At 39.3% G+C, this 23,617-nt stretch overlaps 1 protein-coding gene across 2 annotated transcripts in view; it reads right to left on the reverse strand.

Moving 5' to 3' along the window:
* Positions 1-6,926, reverse strand: part of ARHGAP28 (Rho GTPase activating protein 28) — a 76,002-nt gene extending 69,076 nt beyond the window's left edge. Inside the window, exon 1 of one of the 2 annotated variants that reach the window (XM_053960808.1) lies at positions 6,796-6,926. In XM_053960808.1, the coding sequence (XP_053816783.1) occupies positions 6,796-6,926 (131 nt within the window). The remainder of the gene's footprint in view (positions 1-6,795) is intronic. The other variant, XM_053960810.1, reaches the window with a different exon arrangement.
* Positions 6,927-23,617: the final 16,691 nt, after the last annotated feature.

Here is a 23,617-nt window from a genome sequence, read left to right on the forward strand (position 1 = left end):
TTATCTTGGTCATTATCTGCTCAGAGGACCTTCTGCACCAAGAGATTTTTTAAAAAGGCTTGTGTAGTCCTCAGGCAGAAATTAACAGCAACATCTAGTAGGAGAGATTTCTGTCTCTCCTTCGTTCAGCTACCCTCTGCCTAAGCATCCAACATAAGTCTATCCTAAACTGGATGATTTTATGCATCTGAAAATCCTGCAAACCTACAGTAGCTGAGTATTACACAGCATCCCAAATAAGACAACATAACTGTCTTTAAACAAACATGCTGATAAAACGCTCCCTGCTCCAGTGTTTATTCCACTCTCCTCAGAGACTCTGACAGTGTCTGGAAAGTTAAGATATGGCAGGGGAAAAAATGAATTACAGAAATGAGGGATCCCTCACAGATCATCAATCTTTTCCTTGCATTAATTACAAGGGATGCCAACTCAAGCACTTCTGTTGATCTCTGCTGAAATAGTCCTTCAGGGTAATAGAGCACTTTTTTCAAACAACCTGTCTTTTAAACAATTTAATGTTTTGATTTCAAAATCACTACTTAAATGCCATTCCAAACCCCATGTGTTTGGTGGGACTTGAGGCCCAGCTTTAAATTTCCCCACCACAAAACAACATTTATGAGTTCTTTCTTTTCTGACTCCAGATCCTTTTATTTGCACACAAGGATGCGAATCAGGTAATGCACCTAGGAATGTGGTCCTTCTCCTGTCCTCCTTTGCTCCTCTCTTCTTCCCACTCCTGTGCAACACATCACACCCCCTTGTATTTTTTTGTTTGTCTTCCTGTTCTGAGTCCCTAGTACCCAGACAGAACTTGGAAGACCAGGGTGGTATGAGCCGATTTTCACTGAGAGAGAAAGTAGTAGGCAGGAAAAGGGGGGCCAAAATGCTAGGTAGGATGGTTCGTTTCATCCTTGGGATGGGACTCTGGGTTCTATTCTCTGGGTACCTCTCCTGTGCTCTTTGAATGCACCCACCATGGTGGTACCTGAAGGCTGCACAGAGAGTGGTCCTGCCCCTCTGGCAGATGTGCTGCCAGCTGGGCTTGCTCTGCTGTGCTCCTGGCCAGCTGGAGCTAAGCAATGCAGTGGGCCAAATGGCTGCTCTGCTGTGGTTAGCTGAAATCCAGGATGTTAGCTTGACTGTTTGCTGTGGATACCCCACACTATTTCAGGATGTGATTCTATATTTGTGCAGCACTAACCAGATGCTTTTCAGATCCTGCTCTAGCTAAGTACTTTTACTAGTACTCCATACTCGTGTCTTGCACTTGCCACCTCTACACATTTTCCACACATTTGCACTGAATTATTATGATCTCCTGTGCAAAAGTATCACTAAGGTTGTGGACTTCTGGCAGTTTGTTATGCCAGTGATGTCAGGCTGCCAGATGCAATCTGAACATGTCTGTGTACAGCATGCAGGGCTCTCAGGTCCTACTCTTTTTTTTTGCAGGCAGCTCCAACACTCATGTAATGAGAGATAAGTGACTTAGTTAAAAATGAATGGGGCAGCTGGCTAAATGCTCAACCCAACAAAATGATCAAAGGGACAGTGCCAGATGTTTTTCATTAGCTCTACATATGGAGGTACCAGGGAGAGCAGCAGGAGCACCAAACTAAAAAGAAACCAGAGAAGCCAACTCTAGTTTCAACCATAACATGAGGAGCTGGCTATAAATACTACATTCCTCAGAGTGGCTCCCAGAGGACAAGGATATTTCTAAAACCTACAGGAAAAGCGTGTCTACTATTGTCTGACTTATTTATATTCATCCTCCTCGTAAGTATTTTATTAAGAATTATCATTCTTAGCATCTATAAAAATATACTTTAAAAATCATATTTTAGAAATCTTCTGTAAGTTGTAACAAGGGTTATTTTTTCCATAATTTTTTTTTGTGCTGTTTTTTCCTAGGCTACTGATTTGTGGGATTTTTCTTTACCACATTTAGTACATTTTAAAATTTTAAATTCATAGCTTTGGAGTCCAAGTTACTGCAAAAGGCTCAAGTCATGTCAAGATCTACTGTGGAAAAGGAGCCAGATTTTAATTTTGCCTTCTGGGGAAGTTCATGATAAGGTGAGAAAAACATCCAAAATAGTTAAGGTTGTTTATCCTAGATCACCAAGAAGACATTCTTGACATCACTTGTATACAACTGAGCAGGGGAGCTGCTCAATCAGTACTGACAGAAATCCAACCCAGATCACCTGGCCCCAGGGCTTACAGACCTTACTTCAGTGTGATAAAATCTGCTTCTGTTGGGATAAAACCTGAGCTGTTCACATAGCTCCTCCTGTCACAAGACAAATTTTGGTGCATAAAGACTCCTCCTGCAGTTGTATTTCTTCCAGGGAATTATTTCAGGACACTTTAGCTCACCTTGACATATATCTTTAGTATCTTGGGGCTTGCAAGGAGGAATGAATCCTACAAAACAATCTGGTGTCATGCTTGTCCAGTGCAATGACTTGACTACCAGCTCCAACTCTGCAAGTCAGACTTGCAGAGCAGGTAACTCAATCCACACAGTATTTTTCAACCAACATAGAAAATATTCTTTTTTGACTCTTCAGTTTAGTGATGTCTGCCTGAAAACCAACCTGACAGTAGGAGAAGGGAGACATGCTGAATGCAAAGAGATTGGGAAGGCGTTTCTCTGAAACAACTGGAAGTACCAGACTTGCAGTGGACTAGGGAATTTAAGAAGGGCTCTTGGCTGTGTTTAGTAGAGCTGACATCTACTTTGTCCTTTACCTATGCAAGGTAAAGCAAGCTCCTAGGTTTGGTAGTATATATATGCTGCTCTTTGCATGATTATTGATTGAAAAGGTTACTCCGTGTATAAAAAGCTTAATGTGCACTTTAAAAGCTGCTCTCACACCATTCTGCAGAAACAAACCCTATGAACATGCTTTTTCTTTCCCCTAATTCTTATTTCATGCTCACGTAAGTGACAGCCACTCACTGCAGTGAAAATGTGATTTGCAGTGCAGGATGAGTTCTTTTCTGGTAGATGTGCTGGTAGCAAACAGAGGAACATACTAATTATCATACTGGAGTCAAGGAAAGCTGGAGCATGACTCACTTAGGAATGCTTTGTCTTCCCCTAATTGCATAATTACCTTAGAAAGCTCTCTGACCATTTGGCATAAAGGTCATGCCTATTTCCTCTGAGCATGGGAGTTATTCCTGTGCTACTCCTAACAGGACAGAAAGGGGATGTAAGAAAGACATATGGCCATGGCCTCACTTTTCCTCTATATAACCCAGGAGCAGTATTTGTACACAACTACAAAGTCCTTCATTCTCTGAAATGAGGAAACCAAAGTTGACCATTATGTAACATAAATCAGCACTTTCAGCTTTCACTAAGGATCTGTATTGACAGGGATAGTGTGATATTCTGGGTTCTTTGGTGCTGGTACTTGTGACATCTATTTTTTATTAAACAGGATTAAAAAAGAGTGATGAGGTTGCCACAAGAGCAGGAATCTTTCCCATTATACTCGTCTGCTGTAAAGCTAGCCTGACTTCCAAGCAAACAAAACAGAGATCTCCCCAACACCTCATTCCCACAAGCAATAAAAAAAAAAAAAAATACAAGTACTATAAATGCTTATAAAATGCACATAAAAGCAGATGATAAGATAAGGAAAGAGACTGTAATATCCCATGAGAAAATGGAAAATGAACTTGCTAGTTACATTAGCATTAAAGGAAGGTTTGTCTGGAGAATTCTCCCGGAACTCCAGGATACTCAACAGTGTAGTTTTCAGGGCTCACTCCAGCTCATGTATAGAACTGGTTAAATAAGTCTGCAAGATGCAACAAACGGAGAAAGATAGAATTGAACTACATGGATAATCAAAGTAAAGATATTTAAGTCTTTAGTCCCTCTGATGAACTCTTTTTCTGGAGGATGGGTGGAATCTGTGGTCCCTTTCTTAGCCACTTTATTGATCTTATCCAGTGCTACATTTGGAAGCTAGTGTTCTCCTTTGCAAACTGGTGATGGCATCACTATGCAGTCAAACTGTCATCCCACTCTCCTCTTCATTATTTCTATGAATGTTCCATCCTTCACTGCACACTGATCCATCCTCCATTCAAAGCAATTTAAGCAGATTTTCTCCTGTTCTCCTTATAGCCCACCAGATACTATCCCCCAACTTATGATGGAGTATATACCCACTGGGCTTAGAAATGGAAATACTTGCAGCTGCTCTACTTCATGCTGACCCTGATGCTGGCAGTGTGTTTTAGAAATGCATACAGGATGCCAGCCTGGCTGGCCGTGTGAGAGTTGTGCATGAATATGAATCCAAGTGGCCTGATGCATCTGTTAGTGTAACCTTTCGTGTACATCTCAGCTGTGTGTCTGGATTGTCAAGAGTATTTAAGATTACTCATTTGTTTAGGGGGTCATGATGGTTACTTAAATCTTTCCTTCTTTTTTTATTAGTGTCTTTTTTAACAGTGGGGAGTGGTGCAGTTAATTGCTGGCTAAGGCTGCATTAGATTCCACTTTTTGTGAGAAAACTCTGATCAGAAGGTTTTCAAAGGGAAAATTTCTGCAAGACAAAAGAGCTGGAAGACAACTCCAAGCCTGACTCTGGTGAGTGAAGCTATTCTTATATAAAGAGTGCATCACTCTAAAGCAAGCAAAATGTTATGACAAGAGAAAGGAAAATTAAGTATCTTGATTCCTAAGCTGAGAGACAACTGGTCAGCAGTTTACCAAGTTAAAGGCTAATATCCAAAACAGATTATACTCTCATGGATAAACATCTCAAACACAGACTGCTTTAGAGCTACATGTAACTTAAGCAGCTAACTTCAGGCACTGGGTCCCAACTGTTTTTGTTATCAAACAAGAAAAGGGTGACACCTCTGGTTTTTTCATGCTTTTTTGAATAATTTTCCTGAAGAGTTTAGGAGTTAACATGCCATAGTGTGGGTAGCTGCCCTAGGGATCAAGGAACACCAGACAGAACCTATAATAAAAGCTCTTGCATTAGGATGGTGGCAGAGGAAGCTATACAGAAAATGCAGTCCAGGAAAGAGTTCTTAGAAGATGAAGTAGGGATTAAGCCAGAGCCTGTTTTACCATTTGCTAAAACACTCAGTGCATTTGCCTTCATGGGTTCTGCATTCCAGAGGACTTCATGCTGGGTTAATAAAATCATTCTCTCAAACAGGCTTTGGAAACTCAGATAGCCACTGACTGCCCATATGGCAGAATTTGGCTATTAGACAGCTGTGGGAAGTTGAGGACAAGAAAGGGGAGACAGTGCCCAAGTCTTATGGATATGTAGACATAGAGAGAGACACATGGCTTTGCCTCATGGCAGGAGCTTCCAAAATACGTTCCTCATCAAAATGTCAGGATCCGCTTTAGTTCTTTCTTTCAGGAACTGTAATTGGCACTTCTGCTTTTTGTAGGTGATATGCATATGATTTATGTGCAATTTAAACCCTTAAACACTCTGAGCTTAAGTTTCAAGTGCATTTTAAAACAATTAGCACACCTAAAAGAAAAACAGCAAAACACTGCATTTCTGTTGCTCACAAACTTAAAAGTTTGAGAGATTGAATTTATGCTCTTCCTAAGGGAAGAGCACAGGGAAAAAAATGACATGCTTCCCTGTAACCCAATGCCAAACCACTGCTCTCTGTTTTGAGTAGCAAATGCCATTCTTACTGCGTCTAAAAGCCCAGACTCCGTTTCTTTTCTCAACATGTAATTGTGTATTTTGGTACTGCTCTCAAACAGCAGTTTACCAGAACAAAGGAGTTATCTTTATGGGACAGCCAGGGAAACACACAAAGAACAGGAAGATGCAGCTAATCTAAATAATGACATTGAAAACAAAATAGAATTGGGCTATAAATAAACAATATGAAGTAAATATCATTATTTTTATTAAGAGAAGACACAGACTTAATTCATGGTGATAATGTCATCTGCTGTTTCTTCAGACTTTAGTTCTTATTTTTTCAGTCAAGCCATAATGCAAGACTTGCTACTTTCTTCAACTTTTTACAGTATGAACTTGTATATCACTTCTTTTGGAGAAAGTTGCAAAACTCAGATATGTATGTTTAGGAGAAAGATCAGATTTTCTAAAATAGTGAAACTGCTCAAACCATTTGTTTTTGAACTGTGCAAATACATGCATTCTTACGAGGCAGGAAAGTAAATATACACACGACTGCGTTAATTAAGACAATACTTAGTTTCCTGCAACACAAAGGAATGTTCGTATTTAGACTAAGTCTTTAGCGGTGCACTCTCCCCATTGTGTGTAGGTGGGCGTGCAAAGCAAAGCAGCAACCTCAGTTTCACAGAGAAAAGCACAAGGGTTGGTTCTGACCCGGCGAGTGGACAGAGAAGGAATTAAATAATCCTCTAAACCAAAGCCAGAATCAACTTTCTGAGCGCCAAGCTCAGCCGGTCCCACCACCTCACTTTTTGTCAATACAGTCCTAAACGATCTGAGCAGAAGCCTGATTCACGTGCCTTTTTTCGCAGGGATTGTCTTGTTGAGTATCCTGGGCAGGAAACTAGTCTGATCTGTCGACTTACAACATTTCAAATATGCACTCGTGTTTCCCCGTCCCAACCCCAACCCGCACCCCTGGGCTGAATCACTTCCCCGGCGGAGAAAAGAAATGAGCAGAGCGCAGTGCTCTCAAGTGTCCGAGCTCTCAGGCTGCCACAGAACACACATCCAGCGCTGGCAAAACACCGGGCCATGGCACCGGTCCCCACCCCTCAGGCTTTACCTGCTGGCGGGCGAATGGCTGGCGGGGATGTCCTGTACAAAGCTCTGCTCCATGCCCGGGATCCTGGCCGGGCTGTGGGGATGGTAGGCTGTCAGCACCACGCTGCCCGAGTCCTTCATCTCCATGGTCATAGGCACATGTCGGCCCCGCTGCTGGCGACACGGGCGACCCGGCGGGAGGGCGAGTGACCCTGTCACAAGCAGCAGCCCATGGCCTGGCTCGGCGGCAGCCGCTCGCCACTGCCGACTGTCAGGAGAGCTGTGGCACCGAGACACGGCTCCTCTCCCTGTCAGCGAAGCTGAATTAGCATAAATTCAAAAACACCGCCCACAAAACAACCCACGGGGAAGTTACTACATTCCTAGGAAACGAGAAACCTGAGATAATACTGCAGTCCTGCACGGGACACTTCCTGCCCGAGCACTTCTTCCCCGAATAGTTCTCTACTTAATTTTTTGTTTTGTTTTGTTTTGTTTTGTTTTTGTTTCCTTTTTTTTTTTTTTTTTTTGTTTCCTTTTTAACAGCAAATTCGTACTACTCCTCCTGTTCCTGAATTAGTCTTGTCTAAGAGAAACTATCTGGTGGAGAGCGCTACTCAAAGACACAAACACATGGTTTGGTGGAGCAGGGATGCAGGAAGGGAGCGGGATCTGCTCCGTTTGAATCATCAAGCAGTGAGAGCTGTGATTTCCTACATGCTGGATCATTTCTATGGCGAGGAACTGCACTTGCTGTCTCCTGAAAAACAGATTAAGCTTTCATTTTGCCTGATATGGCTGTGTACATAATTAGAAAGGCAGTGGAAAATGAGTGAATTACAACTGCATGTTCATCCGGAGCAATCCTGTAAATAAATACACACAAAGATACTGGATATTTTTCCATAACTTGATCTCTATGTTAATTAAGTGCTTTTCACTCAAAAGGAGACAATCAAGATCAATCAGGGTCTAATTCTGAAATAATATTCAATGAAAACTCTGTAGGACAAAGTGAGAAAATTTGTAAATCACTTTATTTTCCTCTGCCACTTTTTCAGGGTTTGTTTTAAAAAAAAAAAAAAAGTTTCTGATAAATGCAAATTCCTGAAAACTACTGTCCTGCCTATGAAATCATATCAAGGATGTTCCTAATTTTACTCATTGGGCCACAGATCTCTGAGCAACTTTTGAGCGCAGTTGTGAAAGACCAACCTCCATGCAGCTTTGGCACAGCTACCAGCGGCATCCTGAGCTCAGGTTCTCTCAAAAATGCTTGTTGGTCTCCTCTTTTGCTTCTCCCTTGACTGAGGTTGCTCTCTCCAGCACTGCTGTACAGTGCTATATTACACTGTCAGTCTCTCTGGTGAAGTAGCTCAGGTTTAGAATCATAAAATGATCTTCTCACCTCCACCTTCCCCCTAAACTGGGTACCTACTGCGCCTGGAGGGATGCTGGTTTCAGTCAAACACGTTGCTGCGACTCATGTAGGCAGTGCCCAAGTTAATTTTAAATTAGCCAGCATAGGGCACTGATAAAGGTACATTTGGCAGCACTTCTTGCCAGACTCACCCAGGAAGCATAAATATTTGAATGTACAGAGCCTCTAAGCCTGCTCTTGCTATGCTGTTAAGATATCCTGGATTAAATATTTTCAGGCCAGGTTGCCCAGGATAAAATCAGGGCTGCTTACATGGCAGCGTGGACGCCTTCTAGGAGCTTCCATACAGCCACGTATAGATGATGGAAATGAAAGAGAAGGCTCTGAGTAATCCCTGGAAGCACCACTGGGACCATAAGCCATGGTGCCACCAGTGATGACTGGGGTGAATGCAGTGACCAGTGTTCTGTGATTACTGGGGTATTCAGTCCTGTCCTGGTTTTACATTTTCCTTCCTGGACCAGAGGGTGAGAAATCCCCTTCTCTGACGAGGGGGAGTAAATTGTTAATAGAATTTTATATTTGGCACAAATGCAAATAGATCTTTTGAATACTAATCAACCAAAATGTATATATCAAACAGGATCTGAGAGCAAAAAATTATAAATATATGTTATAAAATATTTGCTGACACCCTTTAAGGGTGTTCTTCACAATTTACTTCAAGAAATTAAACACCTGAAAAAGCACACATAGTGAAATGAACCAAACACTATCAAAAAGGGAGTGGATGTCCTTTAGGAGATCAGGGTGCTGACAAAATATTGGCTTAACTCCAGGAAAGCCTTTTTTCTCTCCTTTCTATCATAACACTAGTCTTTTTGCAGTACCATCAGCCAGAAAGTGATGATTATATGTGTTTTAAGCTATGTATAGATAAAGCCCACAGTAAAAATGCAATATATTTTTAGTATTATTTTTATTTCTCTTTCCATAATAAAACCCCTCAAACACCAAAATTACTTAGAAAGTATACAGATACCATCTCAATAGAAAAATACATATAAATAAAGGAGGCCCACACTTATTAAGTGGGAAATTCTCTCTAAGGAAAATAAACATGGAAGATTTTATTTGGAGATTTATAAAGTGCTGATGCACAAACTGGAGGCATATATAGAAATGGTAGACTATTTGGCACAAGTACAAGTAGATATTTTGAAAACTGGTCAGCCAAAAAACATGTATCAAACCAAGAGCTAAAAATGTTTATATGCCTAATGGCTCTTGGGGTTAGACATCTGCATATTATTGAAACCCCAAAAATATGCTAAATCAACTAGACACACACATCAGCCTTTAAACAGAGTTTTAACTGGGCTAGTGAACAGCCATAAGAAAAGTGTACAAGACAACATGAGCTGGACTCCAGCTCTATCTGAGCAATTCTGTTCCCAATGGAGAAGTTATTTTCCTGGTTTATAAAGAAACAAGTAGGAAAGTATTTTAATCCAACATGTTTGTGTTTCTGCAAGATTCCCTTGAATGCTAGATTGTGAAGTACTCAGGACTGTGACAGTTCTAATTGTTTTTTCAGATAGTTAAGAGCTTTCTAGACCTTTCAAATACTATGCAAATGACATTTTAGTGAGAAAAAATATTGTGAGGATGCTTTTGGTGGTAAGCAGTAAAGTGAAGGTGCAGTAAGGGAAGAGTCTGTGGGGAGTCTGTGGCCCATAATCCCATGAGCAGCTGTCTTGTGTTTTGTAGGCAAGGGGCTTGTGCTTTCAAATTTTAAGTTGTGCTTCTGTCAAGGGGAGTGCTTTGCACTTTCACACATTTGGCAAAATAATTAATAAAAAATAATTGTATAAGGATTAGTGGGCTTGAACTTTGAGAACTAGGAGTGAGAAATCTTTACTGACCTGTTAATTCAGAAATATAAGTTAGTGGCTATATACTTGTATGATCAAGCCTTCAGCTCATCTGTTGAAAAATATCTGTGACAGCCATAAACAAGAAATATAAACACACAGAAAGTCACCAGTTCAAGGTTACTGAAATGAAAATGTTGCTGATATTAATACCAAGTCTGTATTTACATTGAATTAATTAATAACCATTTTGGCAGCAAGATGATGGGCAACATTTGCATAGCACATTTAGTACCTATTGCTTCAAAAGGAACTCCAATGCTTTCAGACTGATTCTAAGCAGCCTTTTCTGGTCAAATTCAAGAGTGTTGTTACTTAAAGGAATAGGATTTGTCAGCTAGGGATTCTTGTCCTGACATGGTGGGAGCATTCGCCATTAAGAGTAGATCCTGGAAAGTTGAAGATTACCCTTTGAACTATGAAACACACAAAAATCTCTTGAGTATTGAATTTCACTGCTCATTTCCAGCTTAAATTACCCAGGGCAAAGTTAGACAAAATTAGCAAAACCCAGAAGTTAATTTTGAACCAGATTAATTTCAATTTATGTTAGATTAAGTTTTATAAGGAAGCTGTGTAAAGCACAGCATTTTTCACAGGTTAAATCAAGGGAAAATGAGTGGAATAATACATAGAAAAATGTCATCCTTGCACTGCATCTAAATTTCCACATCCCTATTGCAGTAAATTTTGTATCTGTCTGTGTGAAAGTAGCCAAATCCAGAGCCACTGTATTTCTTCATCTTTTTTTGGGAGGTTTGGTGGAGGGGGGAGCAAGGGGGTGGGGAAGGCAAAGGGTGTCTTTTACTTCTCTCTAATTTTTCATTTGGATGGAAAGATATTTGAGGGGTGGGGAGTAGAAAGAGAGCACCAAAGAGTTGGTGTCATCAGAAAGCACCTGGACAGTCTGAGAGCAAGCAGTGACACAACATTGCATAAAAACCAAGGGCAGTGGTGTGTGTGTCTTCTACTGCTCAGTATCAATTCACACGAAAAATGTGTCTGAGAAGGGGCTGATTTTGTGTCAGGAGAATTTTCACTGTGTCTTGAGGTCTATTTCCTTTCAGATAATTTTATGTGTCATGAAGGATAGTTTTAATCTTGGTTTAGCTTCTGAACCTTATATTCTGGTGATAGTGGAAGGATTAGAGTCCTTTTTTCTACTATAAATGAGAGCTGTGTGCCTTGTTGTGGTCAGCTGGGAATGTGAGGGCATGGGTGAGACCTACTGCTTTTATAACACTGAAAAAGTCATAAATCAAAAAATAAAAAAAAGTTGAGAAAAATATTTGTTATTCTCCTTTGTCTTTTCAAACTGAGAATAGAAACAACAGAGAAAAATGTTGCTTGTCCTTTAAAAGCAGGTTAATTAAAAGGCCATTTAAGCAAAGAGAACAGAAATCAGGTATTTTGGCAACTGGTGGTTTTGCAAAGGTTTGTAATTAAAGTATGAAACAAACATTCATCTTTGTTAAATATAGCCTCACATTTTTCAGTTCCAGACTCAACGTAAGTATATATCGCATTTTGGTGAATTTTACCATGGTCTTTTAAAAATTGATTTACTATGGATTCTTTTATCCTAAAAATGATACTAAAGCATAGAAAAAATTATTTAGGCAACTTTGTGTAGTTTCTTGCTTAATGGTGACCCTCATTTATTTTCTAGGAGCTCAAAAGTTGAGCTTCTCCTTATCCCAGATGAAACTACCCACATATTATTCCCATGTTAATTATGTTCAGAAAAGGAAACTTCCTTAATCTGTCTGCCACAATAGGGCTTTCTGGAGGTTTACTTTAAGAAAAAGCTCATATCCTTTCATTCATCCATGAAGTTTATGCTTCTTCATGATATGTTGATCTAAGCACTTCAGCTGGGACAGCTGACATCCACAGCTGAATACTGTGGTCTGGTTTTCTTTTTGTTCTGGGGCAGTAAGTTAAAATTACATGAAGGAGTGGTAATGTGGTTAAGAAAAGTAGCACTGGGAGAGGCTGGTTCCTTCTTTGAAATGTTCCTCTAAGCACGAGCTGAAAATGGGCATTTGTTTCTGCAATGTGGAAGGGGAAAAATGGTCATGGATAGACAGTAATGAGCATTTTCAGTACATATGTCTATGTCCTGGTATACCTCTGAAAGAGCAGAATTGGGTTAGGTATTTGAATTTGGTACAAGGAAATTGAGTCCTCATATTCAGATGATACTTATTTATAAACATTTATAGATAACACATCATACAAATTTGTTAGTAATGAAAAATGAAATAGGAAGATAGGTTTTTGTATAAAAATCCAACCAGACATAGATTTATAACTTTATTCTTTTAAAAAGTACTGTTTTCCAGGGGCCAGTCAAACTCCTAAGAAGCTGTGTAAATATGTATTTATATGTATTTGTTTAGGATAGGTATATATATTCACATTGCACCTCCTCAACGTCCACCTTTAACCACCATTTTAACATTTAAGAAAGGTATTCATTTTTTTTTTAGGCTACAAAGGAAAAATGCAATTTCTGAAGTTAATAATGATTTGTGACTCTCTACCTTTGCCCTTAAAGCAGCACTTTGGTAGTATATCCAAACACAAGAAAAAGACTGTTGCCTCTTTCTTTTTACACTCATAAATCACTTCACATTCAGCATTTTTGTAACATTTTTAACCCTCGAACAACAACATTTACTAGGGATGGCTTTATGTAAAATACAGTGTGTATTTCCCCATAACCCTGCCAATGATTTTTCCATTTTGCCATTTCATAACTGAGTTTTTTTCCAGGCAGTAGCAGTAGACCACAGCTCTGCTGGTGTATTTGAAAGCTGTCCTGAGCTATGTGTTCACCAGAGGACAGCTCTGTTAATTAAACCATTCTTTGAGCTATGTTCTGAGGAATATGTGAGAAACTTGATGAAGCGAGGTAGAAAGGTGTTAACAGGAACCACTAATGTTCCTTGGGCACATAGCCAGACGTCAATATCAGCTGCCTTGTTTTGATTGCATTCTACTCCTTTTCAAGAGTAATCAAGAGCTGCGTTTTTTAAAATTACAGAGTCAAATAGCACGATTAACTGGATTTTTCACATCTGCATACAAGGGGTGAAACCTCAAATTCACCTTCCCATCTATAGAAGAAGGGTGTATTTCAAAAAGCATAGCTTACGTCTTCATCCTGCTTTCACATTCTGTGTCTTGATGACTCGAATTCCTGAAGTTACTAAATTTACTGTTGCCTTCTCTATGCAAAAGTGAAGAAAGTACTCTTCTCATCTGCTAATTATAGAACTGACATATGACCACAGAAATAGTTATTAAGTCTGTCAGAGGAAATCTTAATCTTGTGTTGGTCATGCAGGAGTGATATCTCAACTTCCCTGCAATACCTGTGTTAAGTAAGTTATTGCACAATGAAGTAAGTTAGATTAAAAAGGGATTTTGCTTTTTTGATAGAGACATTTTTATAAGTTAGTAACTTCAAATTCAGAGCTGCTGCAAAAGTAAATTGATATATGTTGATTTACAACAGCTCTAAAGATTTTCAGTAAGAGGAAGCACAAATAAACCCAATTAAAATCTCTATAAGTAAATTTAATGCTATAATTTACTTGAAGGTTTGTTACAAATTTAAACCCTAATTGTATAATATATGAACAGTAGGAAGAGGATGTTTTCAAATTTAAAATAAAACAGACTAAATATATCTAAAAATATTTAATATGCAGCAGAAGAGCACTGGATGGCACCATTATTAATATAAATGTATTTTCATTTTGAAATCATATTATCAAAGGCCAGTATTCACTTTATAGCATTAAAGATACCTGTGGGAAAGGCATGTTTCATAAACACCTCCATGAACACTCTGTGTTTTAGGAATAGAGACATTGAAACACCAGCTAGCTGGAAAGAAGAGGGACCTGGTGGAGAAGGGAGCTTTTCACAAAAACTCAGGGGGAAAAAAAAGGGTGTATCATGTTTGGAGAAAGGGGCAGGGAACTCAGGAAATGTTTAAGGATGTCATTGGTTAATGCAGAAAGAAAATTAGAGGCAAAACCTCAGTTAGAACTGAATCGGACCAATTATGTAAAGGATAATAAAAAGTGGTTTTATAAATACAAAAATTAATTTACAAAAAAAGAAGTGCAGTGAAAGTCTCTATTCTTTATTGGATGTGGGGGCAATATAGTTACCAAAGATGAGGAAAAGACTGAGGTACTTACTGCCTTCTTTGCCTCACTGTTCTACAGTGAGACTGGTTATTCTCAGGACACCTGGACTCCTGAGCTGGTAGACAGAGATGGGGAGCAGAATGGACCCCCCAAACTCCAGGAGCACTGACCTGCTGTGCCACTTAGATGCTCACAAGTTATGGGAGCAGGTGGGATTCATCCTAGGGTGGTGGAAGAGCTCACTAAACTGCTTTCCATCGTTTATCATCAGTCCTGGCTAAATCAGGAGGTCCCGGATGACTGAATGTTTGGCAGTATTACATCCATCCACGAGAAGGGCTGGAAGGAGTTTTCAAACTTCCAAAGAAACTTTCCAACCCCATGTGTGGCCAGGATGAAACATAATTATGACTAAATAGGAAAGCCCACTCTCTTGTAGCCCTATAAACAGCATAGTAGAGTAAATAGTTGAGTGAACCTTATCAACTAAGTTTGTTGTGCTGTTGCTTTTATATTAAACCTGTTTTTATTTATAACTTTTCCGAAGATTGTTTAAGTGCTCTTAAACACTCATTCATGACACAACTATCTGAAAGTAGGTTGTAGCCAAGTGGGGATCAGTTTCTTCTCTCAGGCTTCTAGGGAACGGACAAGGAGGTGCAGCCTTAAGTTGTGCCAGGGGAGGTTTAGGTTGGACATTAAGAAGAAATTCTTCACAGAAAGGGTGATTAGACTTTGGAATGGGCTGCCCAGGGAGGGAATGGGCTCACTGTCCACAGGGGTGTTTAAGAAAAGACTAACTCAGTGCATTGGTTCAGTTGACGTGGGTGGTGTTCCGTCATAAGTTGGTCTTGATGATCTCAGAGGTCTTTTCCAGCCTAATTGAGTCTGTGATTCTGTGATGCTTGTAACTATCTTTTGCAGGAAAATGGTGGGTGCCAGACATAACTATAGAGGGAACTGCCTGACTCACAGTCCTGTGCCCTAATCACATGTGAGGTTGCAGCTTAATTAATTGTTGGAATCCTGGATGCTGAGAGTTTTAAACTTTCTGTGCTGAAAGACACAGACTCGCAAGTGAGCACTGCATTTGACCTGAGGCTGTGGAGAAGACTTCCAAAATTGATTAATAGCACTGGGATTATGGATGTGTAGTTGGTTAGAAGTGTGTAATATCACAGGGTGGAAAACTTAGAGTTTGGGATTTTAGAATATAGAAATAAATATGAAGCAAGATGGAGGTTTTAGGATGGAGGCAGGTTCTTCTTCTTTACTTTCTTCCTTCTTCTTCATGGGTTTGGGTGATGTTTTGTGATTGGACAGAAAAGTCCGCATTGCAGGCTTCAAGGGATCAGTTATTGGGTTACAAGGGAAAATAATCTAGGTGTTATTTCTTAATTGGATAGTTTAGTCTTAAAGACCTTGTAACAAGAGATAGTTGGCCATTTTGTGCCTTGCTAATGAAAGACTGCAGAACTCATGGCTGTGAAGCTGTAACCTTGATAAGAAATAATAAACACCTGGGTCCAAACATGAAATACCGTCTCAAGTGCCTTCAATCCTGACCTCGACAGAGGCAGAAAAAACAGGCAGAGAACCCACAATTAATCAACAGTTTGGGGAGTACTTTTGTAACGGAATGGGTAAAAAAGATAATACATTTAATCAGCCACAGAAACAGAGCCACAACAGGAGATATGGAGAGCATACCATGTGAGCTACAGAAATGGCACATTCTTCCCTGGAAGTGGCTAGTTAGAGATTTATTCTCTGCAGCGAGTGTGTGCCAATTTTGGTGGGGTATCTAGGGAGACTGGAGGGCTTTCCACCTAATGGTTATTAAATCATACAGATTAGCCCTAAGTGAAAACACATACATGAACACAACTTTGCTAAATATATCAACAATCATGTTTTTAGGCTACTTTTATGTCACGGTATTGAACATTGTGAATTTAAATATGTTTTAGGAGCACTACAAATAAATTTTCTCCCTGCTGCAAGGAGGTGGTTGCATCACCATAGTCAGCTAAATGAGTTATCATAATCGGGGGGTAAACAGAAGGGAATTTTGCAATACCAAGGATCTGGGAATTACTGGCTCAGGAGATTGCAAAGAACATTTTAGATTTTTTTTGCTTAACAAGGTCAGGCATGAGCTTTTCCCTCTGTGATACTGGCACAAGGAATTCTGTTTCATAGTTGAAAGTTTTATCAGAGTTTAAGAACATGGAAATTTCCCGTTAAATTTTGTCATTTTACATTGTTCATGGAAAAATAAGCATTCTCAGGGTTATTGTGTCAATTTTGTAGGTGTAAATTGCTAGCCTTCTCAAAACAACAGAAAAAAATTGTAGTTATTCCAAAGGCATTTTGGTAGAGGAAAAAAAAATAGCATGTTGCCATTATTTATTTGTTTCATTTGTTATTTTTTTATTCACATGTTTTTTTATCTGTGGCCTCAATGGGCTACAATCCATGGTATGCAACCCTATCAAAACAAAACGAAGTCCCACCAGGGATGAAATAGATACATTTTCTCCAGATTAATTTAATAGATGAATGTTTCACACAATAAGGGAGCCAAGACTGCAGATGACTTGTTTTTGGTTTGAAACTTCAGGGAACAGATGGGGAAGTGGCAGCATTAATGTACCTTAATGGATCCACAGGACTGCATTTATTATTTGGCTTCAGTTCAGAATTTCTATTTCTTTTTTTTTTTTTTCTCTCTTCTTTTTTTTTTTCTTTCTTTTTTTTTCCCAGTGGCTGTGCTCTGCTGAATCACTTCAGAATCTTTTCAGAATCTTTTTCTCTTCTTTTTTCTACTGCACTTTCCCCCACTTTTGATCCTACCTTTGTTGTCGTGATTACTGGTTTCAGACTCAAAAAGCATGGAGAGTCTCTTGCTCTTTTTCCGAAGTGAGTACCATATGGGGACATGCTGAAGGGAATAGACAGAAAGGTGCCCTCTTGGCCTCTGCCCCAGGAATTGGGAGTACTGGGGAGTACACGGAGAAGAGCCTGCAGGGCTCGGCTCATGTGCTCTTCCTAACCAGCATCTCCTGTTGCTGTTGCTGGAGACAGAGGATTGAGCCAGATGGACCACAGACCTGACCTTCTGACTACACAGGGAGTTACAGGAGTGGTCCTGAGTTCACAGAATGAGTTTTTATTAACTCTTATTTACTTATTATTTAAAGTATTCTTACTATTTACCCTTGTCTGCTGTCAGTCCACATGGTGCACAGTAAGGCTTGGCTTACTTTTAAACACAAGATCAGAAATCTCTGGGCTGCTACTGAGAGTGCTGTCTTTTTTTGTATATGTCTTCTGCATGGTATTTGCAGCATAGCTTTCTTCTATTTCTTGCAAACAGCAGTTTTGTTATTTCTCTTCAGTTGTTTTACTCTCTGACATTTAATTCTTTCCTACCTTCTACTGAACTGGAAAACAAAACAAAAAATTAGATTAAACTTTGAAAAAGAAAGAGACAAAGTCATAATTTATTAAATCTAGTTCAGCATGAACCAAATAAGGAGAAAGAAACTATAAAATAAATACAGGTACTGGTAAATTGGGAGTGTTTTGTCCCCCTCAAAGTCTTATCATTTGATGAATGAGATAGTACAGGTCTTTTAATACACGAAAATGCATTTCTTGTATAATCATGCCAAGCATGCAAGTCTCAGCAAAGATTTAATGATGAAGATATGTGAATTAATCTGAATTACAGAAAACACAGTTTTATTTAGTCATCCAAGTCTTTACTCAGCAACAAAACTAGCATGTCAAATCTGGCATTTGCTTGCATAAAAGAGATAAACAAAATGCTGAATAAACCTCATTTTCCTGGGAAATTACTGGTATTGCAACAGACAAAAAGTCTTTCACACACAGAATGCAAGGCCACGCTTTTTCCTGGGTGATGCATTGTGCCCAAAGTGTGTCTCACTCTTTCTCAAAACAAGAGCTATAAATAGGCAGGCACTTTGTGCCATTTTAATGCTGAGTATTACACATTCCAGCAACTTCAGTTTTTCACTGGTTATTTTTATTTTCCTTTGTTGTGATTGAGCAAGTGAACCCAGCCTACTGAAATGCCACCCACTCCTTGAAAGAAAAATCTAGGAATAACCTGAAAGGTCAGGAAAGGGCTCTACCTAGAAATATGCTTGAAACAAGGAGGAGAGTGCAGAAAACTAAATGAGAAGGCTGATCTGGATATAGTGAGTATTTTGTTTGAAAACAGCAATGAACTTTTGTCTGAAAACCACTTACTTTATTACAAATCCCAGTCCCTAACAAGGAACATCAGTAGGATTGAAGAGATTTCTGTAGCAAGTCAGAAGGCTGCCTGAAAAATGTTACTTCTTTTTTTTTATTTTTAATTTTTATTTTAATATGGCCCCCCATTGTTTCTATACCCTGGGATCTGGCACTCAGAAAGCCAGTCATTTCCTCTGAACACTATTAGAAAACACCAGGAATGATATGGAACAATAATGTTCCTTAAAAAGAGTTTCACTTCATGGGAGAATTACTGCAATATGAGGACTTGTTTATAACACATTACAGTGACTTCCTCACCCTATTATCATTAGCAATACAGCCTTAAAGTTGCAATTACTATCCTGCTAATGAAAAATTCCCAAATCTGCATTCATGTCTGCTATGGTTTCCTGAATGCCCTCTGAGTTAGCAGATCTTGGTGCAATGCAAAGCCTTTAGTGTTCTCCTGACTGCTGAAACCTGTGCTGGACCTGAGCTCTGGTGTCCACCTGAGCCTTGTGTTACCTGTTTAGGCAGACCAGAATCTGTCTGCTTGGGAATCCCACATCCCCTGATGGCAGTCCATGACAAAGGGTTGTTCCTGTTTTAGAGAAAACCACCGGCAGAACGATCAGCTTAATCTTAGGCTCTTTGTTAATTGTAGATGTATAGAAACAGAAAGTCAGAAAAGCTGCATCATGCTGGGGCAGTTGTGAATGCAACCATGAAACTGAGTATTTTTGGAGGGTGCACATGATGTTTTTATGGTTTATTTACCAGCTGTTTTGCCCAACCTGGTCTGTGAGAGTATTCTAGAGGATAAACACTCAGCAAAGCTGACCTTGAGCTAACAATAAATAGAATGGATTTACTGTCACTCTTCCGAGGATTTGAAAGTTTAGTAATGAATTATAGAAAACTCCTGTTCCTGGAAACATTGTCTATGTGGGATCATAACTATTCCATAAACTGGCAGACTGTGATCCTTGTGGTCTCATATTGATGTCACCACACTTTTATTCTGGGCTAAACTTCTCTGACCAAAATAGAAGTACTCCTTATTTATGCCACTACAAACAGTGTTAGCACAAATAGTTGATCAAAGCAACTGCTCCAGCTTGTAATGGCTGGGTTAGGACAATTGCTAGGAGTTGTGACTCAGAGGTTCTGCACTGCTCAAGAAAAGGCTCATTTCAAGAAAACTTTATTACCCTAAACTTCTGCTGCAGTTTTGGTCCTTCGTTAGACCACGCTCCTAGCCCCTTGGCCCTCTGCCATCTCTCCAATGATTCTTTGAACCCCATATACAAGGTTGCAGATTGGTTCTGTCATTTTAGTTCTTAATTTTCTCTCTGGGCTGAATATTGTTCAGGATGATTCTCTTTGGGCAAATAGGAAAAGGTCAGTTTGAGGACCCCCAAAGAACATCAAAGTTGTAGTGCATATACAGCAAACAATACAGGACACTGAACATGTGGACTTAAACAGAGGAAAAGGCTTGAACATGACTGTGTTTCCTGTGCTGCAGCCTGTGCTCTTAGTGACAGCTGTCTATGGGAGCCAATTTTTCCTTCATAAGCTCATGAAGACGGGCATTTGTGCTTGCAGCAGCTAGGAAGGCAACCACCCAAATGTGGTCTGCTCTGTAACACACACAGGGCTGCTTCTGCAGTGGCAGCAGCCCTTGGTGTTGCAGATACTTTGATAATTTGCCCTTTACTAATCAACTTAACTCCTATTCCCACTGTTTGTCTGAGAACTGTATCCTCATTTAGACTGCAAAATTATTGCAGCCTGTGTGCTGAAAATAAGATGAAAATTATATTCTTTATCTTAAGGATAAAGAATATAATTTTAAAAATATTTTCATGATCCTGAATAGCTACCGAGATCTTCTTACTTTGCAATTACTGCACCAGCCAAGAGAGATTGTCTCCATCAAATCACTCAATAAAATGACTTTCTGTCAGAGAAACCTACTCACCTGACTTTGTGGAGAGGATCAAAGGGATTTCTTACTGCAAATGGTGTGCTGATTCTATTGGAATGCAGCATAATTATAATACATATGTGCCATTTTAAGTTGTAAGTAATCCCCTAAAGGGCTTTATAGTGTTCTGCTTCACTGTGCAACAAAGGTGCAAAGAGGGAGGCACAGTCCCCAAAATTGGTATATAGTCCCCAGCTTTGGCTCTCTGACTGCTGTGAATGATGAATTTTATGTTACTGTTTTTGAGACCAATACTACTAACATAACTTTTAGGAAAGTTATCATAATTATGGAAAAAAAAAACCTCCATGAGTTTTGGAACTTCGTTCCAAGAGCGAAACATGCCCTTTCACCTGGACTATACAACTAGGAAACAGAGAAGGCAGCATAAGAAGTGTTCAGCACAAGGACAGGAAAATCCTGTCCGACTCAATATGCCTGGTATTTTCTTTCTGCCCTTGTTTATCTGAAACTCATTTCCCTTCTTTTTTCTCTCTGCTCCTCTAACTCATTCTGAACTTGTCTTTAATTTCCAGCACTTTTTCCATTAGCACTATATAAAGTCTTGGCATAAAGTAGTTGTGATGGTAACATTTCCCACTTTCTTCTGTTTTGAACTTGGGGAAGCTCTAATCTCTTTGCCTGTAGTTTTAAAGGCCAGTGCAGACAGTGAGCACACAGTTTTTGTCTGATAGCTGTGTATGCTTTACAACTTTGCTGAGTTTTAAAATTGCGCCAATTTAGATTAGCCTGAAAACTGCTCTTATAAACTTTTAGATAACCACAGTTACCATGCTTTTTGACTAGTTTGGCATGAAGATGTCTCATCAGTCTTTCTTTTCCCATTTAATCATTGTCAGGACAAGGGAATGTTGGAAGAAATCTGTAAGTTCCCCTAGTCCATTAGTTTTTAATCAACTTGGAAACAGCTCTTCTATTGCATGAGGCAGGTAAATTTGTGGTAGTTGTGAGCGACAAAGTGGATATACTGCTTCAGAAACTGTCCCCATTGATTTATAAAAGTCCCATTCAAACTACACATGCCTCAAAAATTTCAAAATGTTTAAAGCTTATACTTCAACTAACCCTGCCATATGTAACAATCTCTTTTCTTCCTTAAAAATAGCTATACATCATTCTCTTTTGTTCTTTGAGAAATAATTTTTATTTCACTCTAGCTCTTAGTCTTTGTTCTATACCTTTTATCCAGTAATCTTTGATGTGGAGCAATGCTAAGTATCCTCTCAAAATCTAATTAAATTAGAATTCCCTTTATCTATCATGGCAGTAACATCTTCAAAAGAATTCTAACAAGTTAGTTAAAGTTCAGTACTTTTGCTTCAATATAGTCCAAGTATTTTGAGATGTTATCCCTCTAACAGAGAGCTCTTTTAAATAGCTTTCAATAAATTCTTAAAACAGTCTTCAAAAGTTACCAGATCCCCATTTCATCCTATCTCTCCCATGTAACATTTTTTATAATTGACCTTAAATTATGTATCTTTGTTGTTTTATACAAGGATCCTGATAAGATACTGAACTTTGTATAGAACATAAAGTAAAATATATGTTCAAAGGTTCTCATTCTCTTTCTCCTCTTATCTACATGGACATTGCTTTGATTAAATGAAATTATACCAACTAATTACAATATATACCTAACAGACTATATTCTTTCCTCTGTGACTTTGAAGAATGATTGCTAGTGAGAACAGTTTGTTTTGTATTTCCTATACAAAGAATAGAACCATAATATAGACTTAATAATTCTATTGTATTTAACCCCATATTAACTTTTCACTTTTTGAAATTCCAGTCAATATGTAATAGATAGATAGATAGATAGATAGATAGATAAATGGAACAAGAGCTTTTGGATTCATAGAAGGTCTTAATATTGAAAGCTATCCTGTCACTTATGATGGATTAGCTTTAATGTAATCTTAAAAATATAATGTAATCTTAAAAATAATTTCCAGTTTTTTTAGTTTTCTTTCCCTTAATGTTCTGGAAGTGCCAGCTTGCCAACGCCTGTTCCACTTGCATAGTTATAAGCGTACCTTAAGCTTACGCTGGAATAATTTAATTTTTCTTAGTAATTTCACTGGTGCTTGCAAAGTACCTTCTCAACACTTGTCTCTCCTGAGCTGAAGGGTTGCCTGGGCTGATTCCATTCCTGTTGCTGCCAGGTCCCTCCCACCATGTAGTGAGTGACCTTTCAGTTCCTGGCCCACAGCTTCCACACACATAGAAAGGCTCAGGGCCTCCACCAGCACTGAGTTAACCAGATGCTTTTGCAGCCCTGCAAATCATGGCTAAGGAGCCCAACTTAAACAGCAGTGCCCAAGGAGAGGGAACCCCTCATCAGGATCCCCATTTGAGGGCTTGAAGCAGCCCTCTTCCCTCCTCTGCTGTGCCAAGCTGCAGATTGAGTTGGGTTTGCAGTGGCCTCTGTGACTGGTGGTGTCAGTAGTATAAGCCTTTCTGTTTAAACAGAGGGACTTTAGTGGTGCTCTGGTTTATTTAACAGTACTTTGTAGGTATTTGCATGAACTAAACAAAAGTTATGAAAAATCAGGGGTATATTGAACTGGAACCCCACTTTTTTCTGTTTTGTTTAGGTGGGATATCCTTTTTGGCAGGTTTACAAGCATATGTCAGACAACTGTTTTACAACGAAACATTTTGCTACAGTCATGGGTTGATAGAATGACTGATTGTCATTTAAAAGGCCCTTTGTTCTGACTCCTCATATGTTTCCTCATGTGCTTACAGTCTGAGATTCATTTTTCTCCAAAATTGAGTTCATATGTTCTGGAGAAAAAAACCCCATCCCCTCATTCTTGAGCTATGAGGTCTTTTTCCTTCACCCCATGACTGATTTTCATAGTCCTGTAACTGATTCTCATAGTCTGAAATGATAATTTTATAACTGCAGTGAGCACAGAAGAAGTGAAGCTCAGCGCCAGGAAGCAGATAACTGCCTGGACTGCCTGTGGAGAGCTGTGCTGAGACACCCGTGTCAACTCTGAAAGAGGTGCCTTGGGCACAGAAAGATCCCTGTTGCTGCTTCACAGGGAGGACTCCCTGCTCTCATCCCT

This window comes from Vidua chalybeata, chromosome 1 (assembly GCF_026979565.1).
Source record: "Vidua chalybeata isolate OUT-0048 chromosome 1, bVidCha1 merged haplotype, whole genome shotgun sequence".
NCBI classification, from domain to species: domain Eukaryota; kingdom Metazoa; phylum Chordata; class Aves; order Passeriformes; family Viduidae; genus Vidua; species Vidua chalybeata.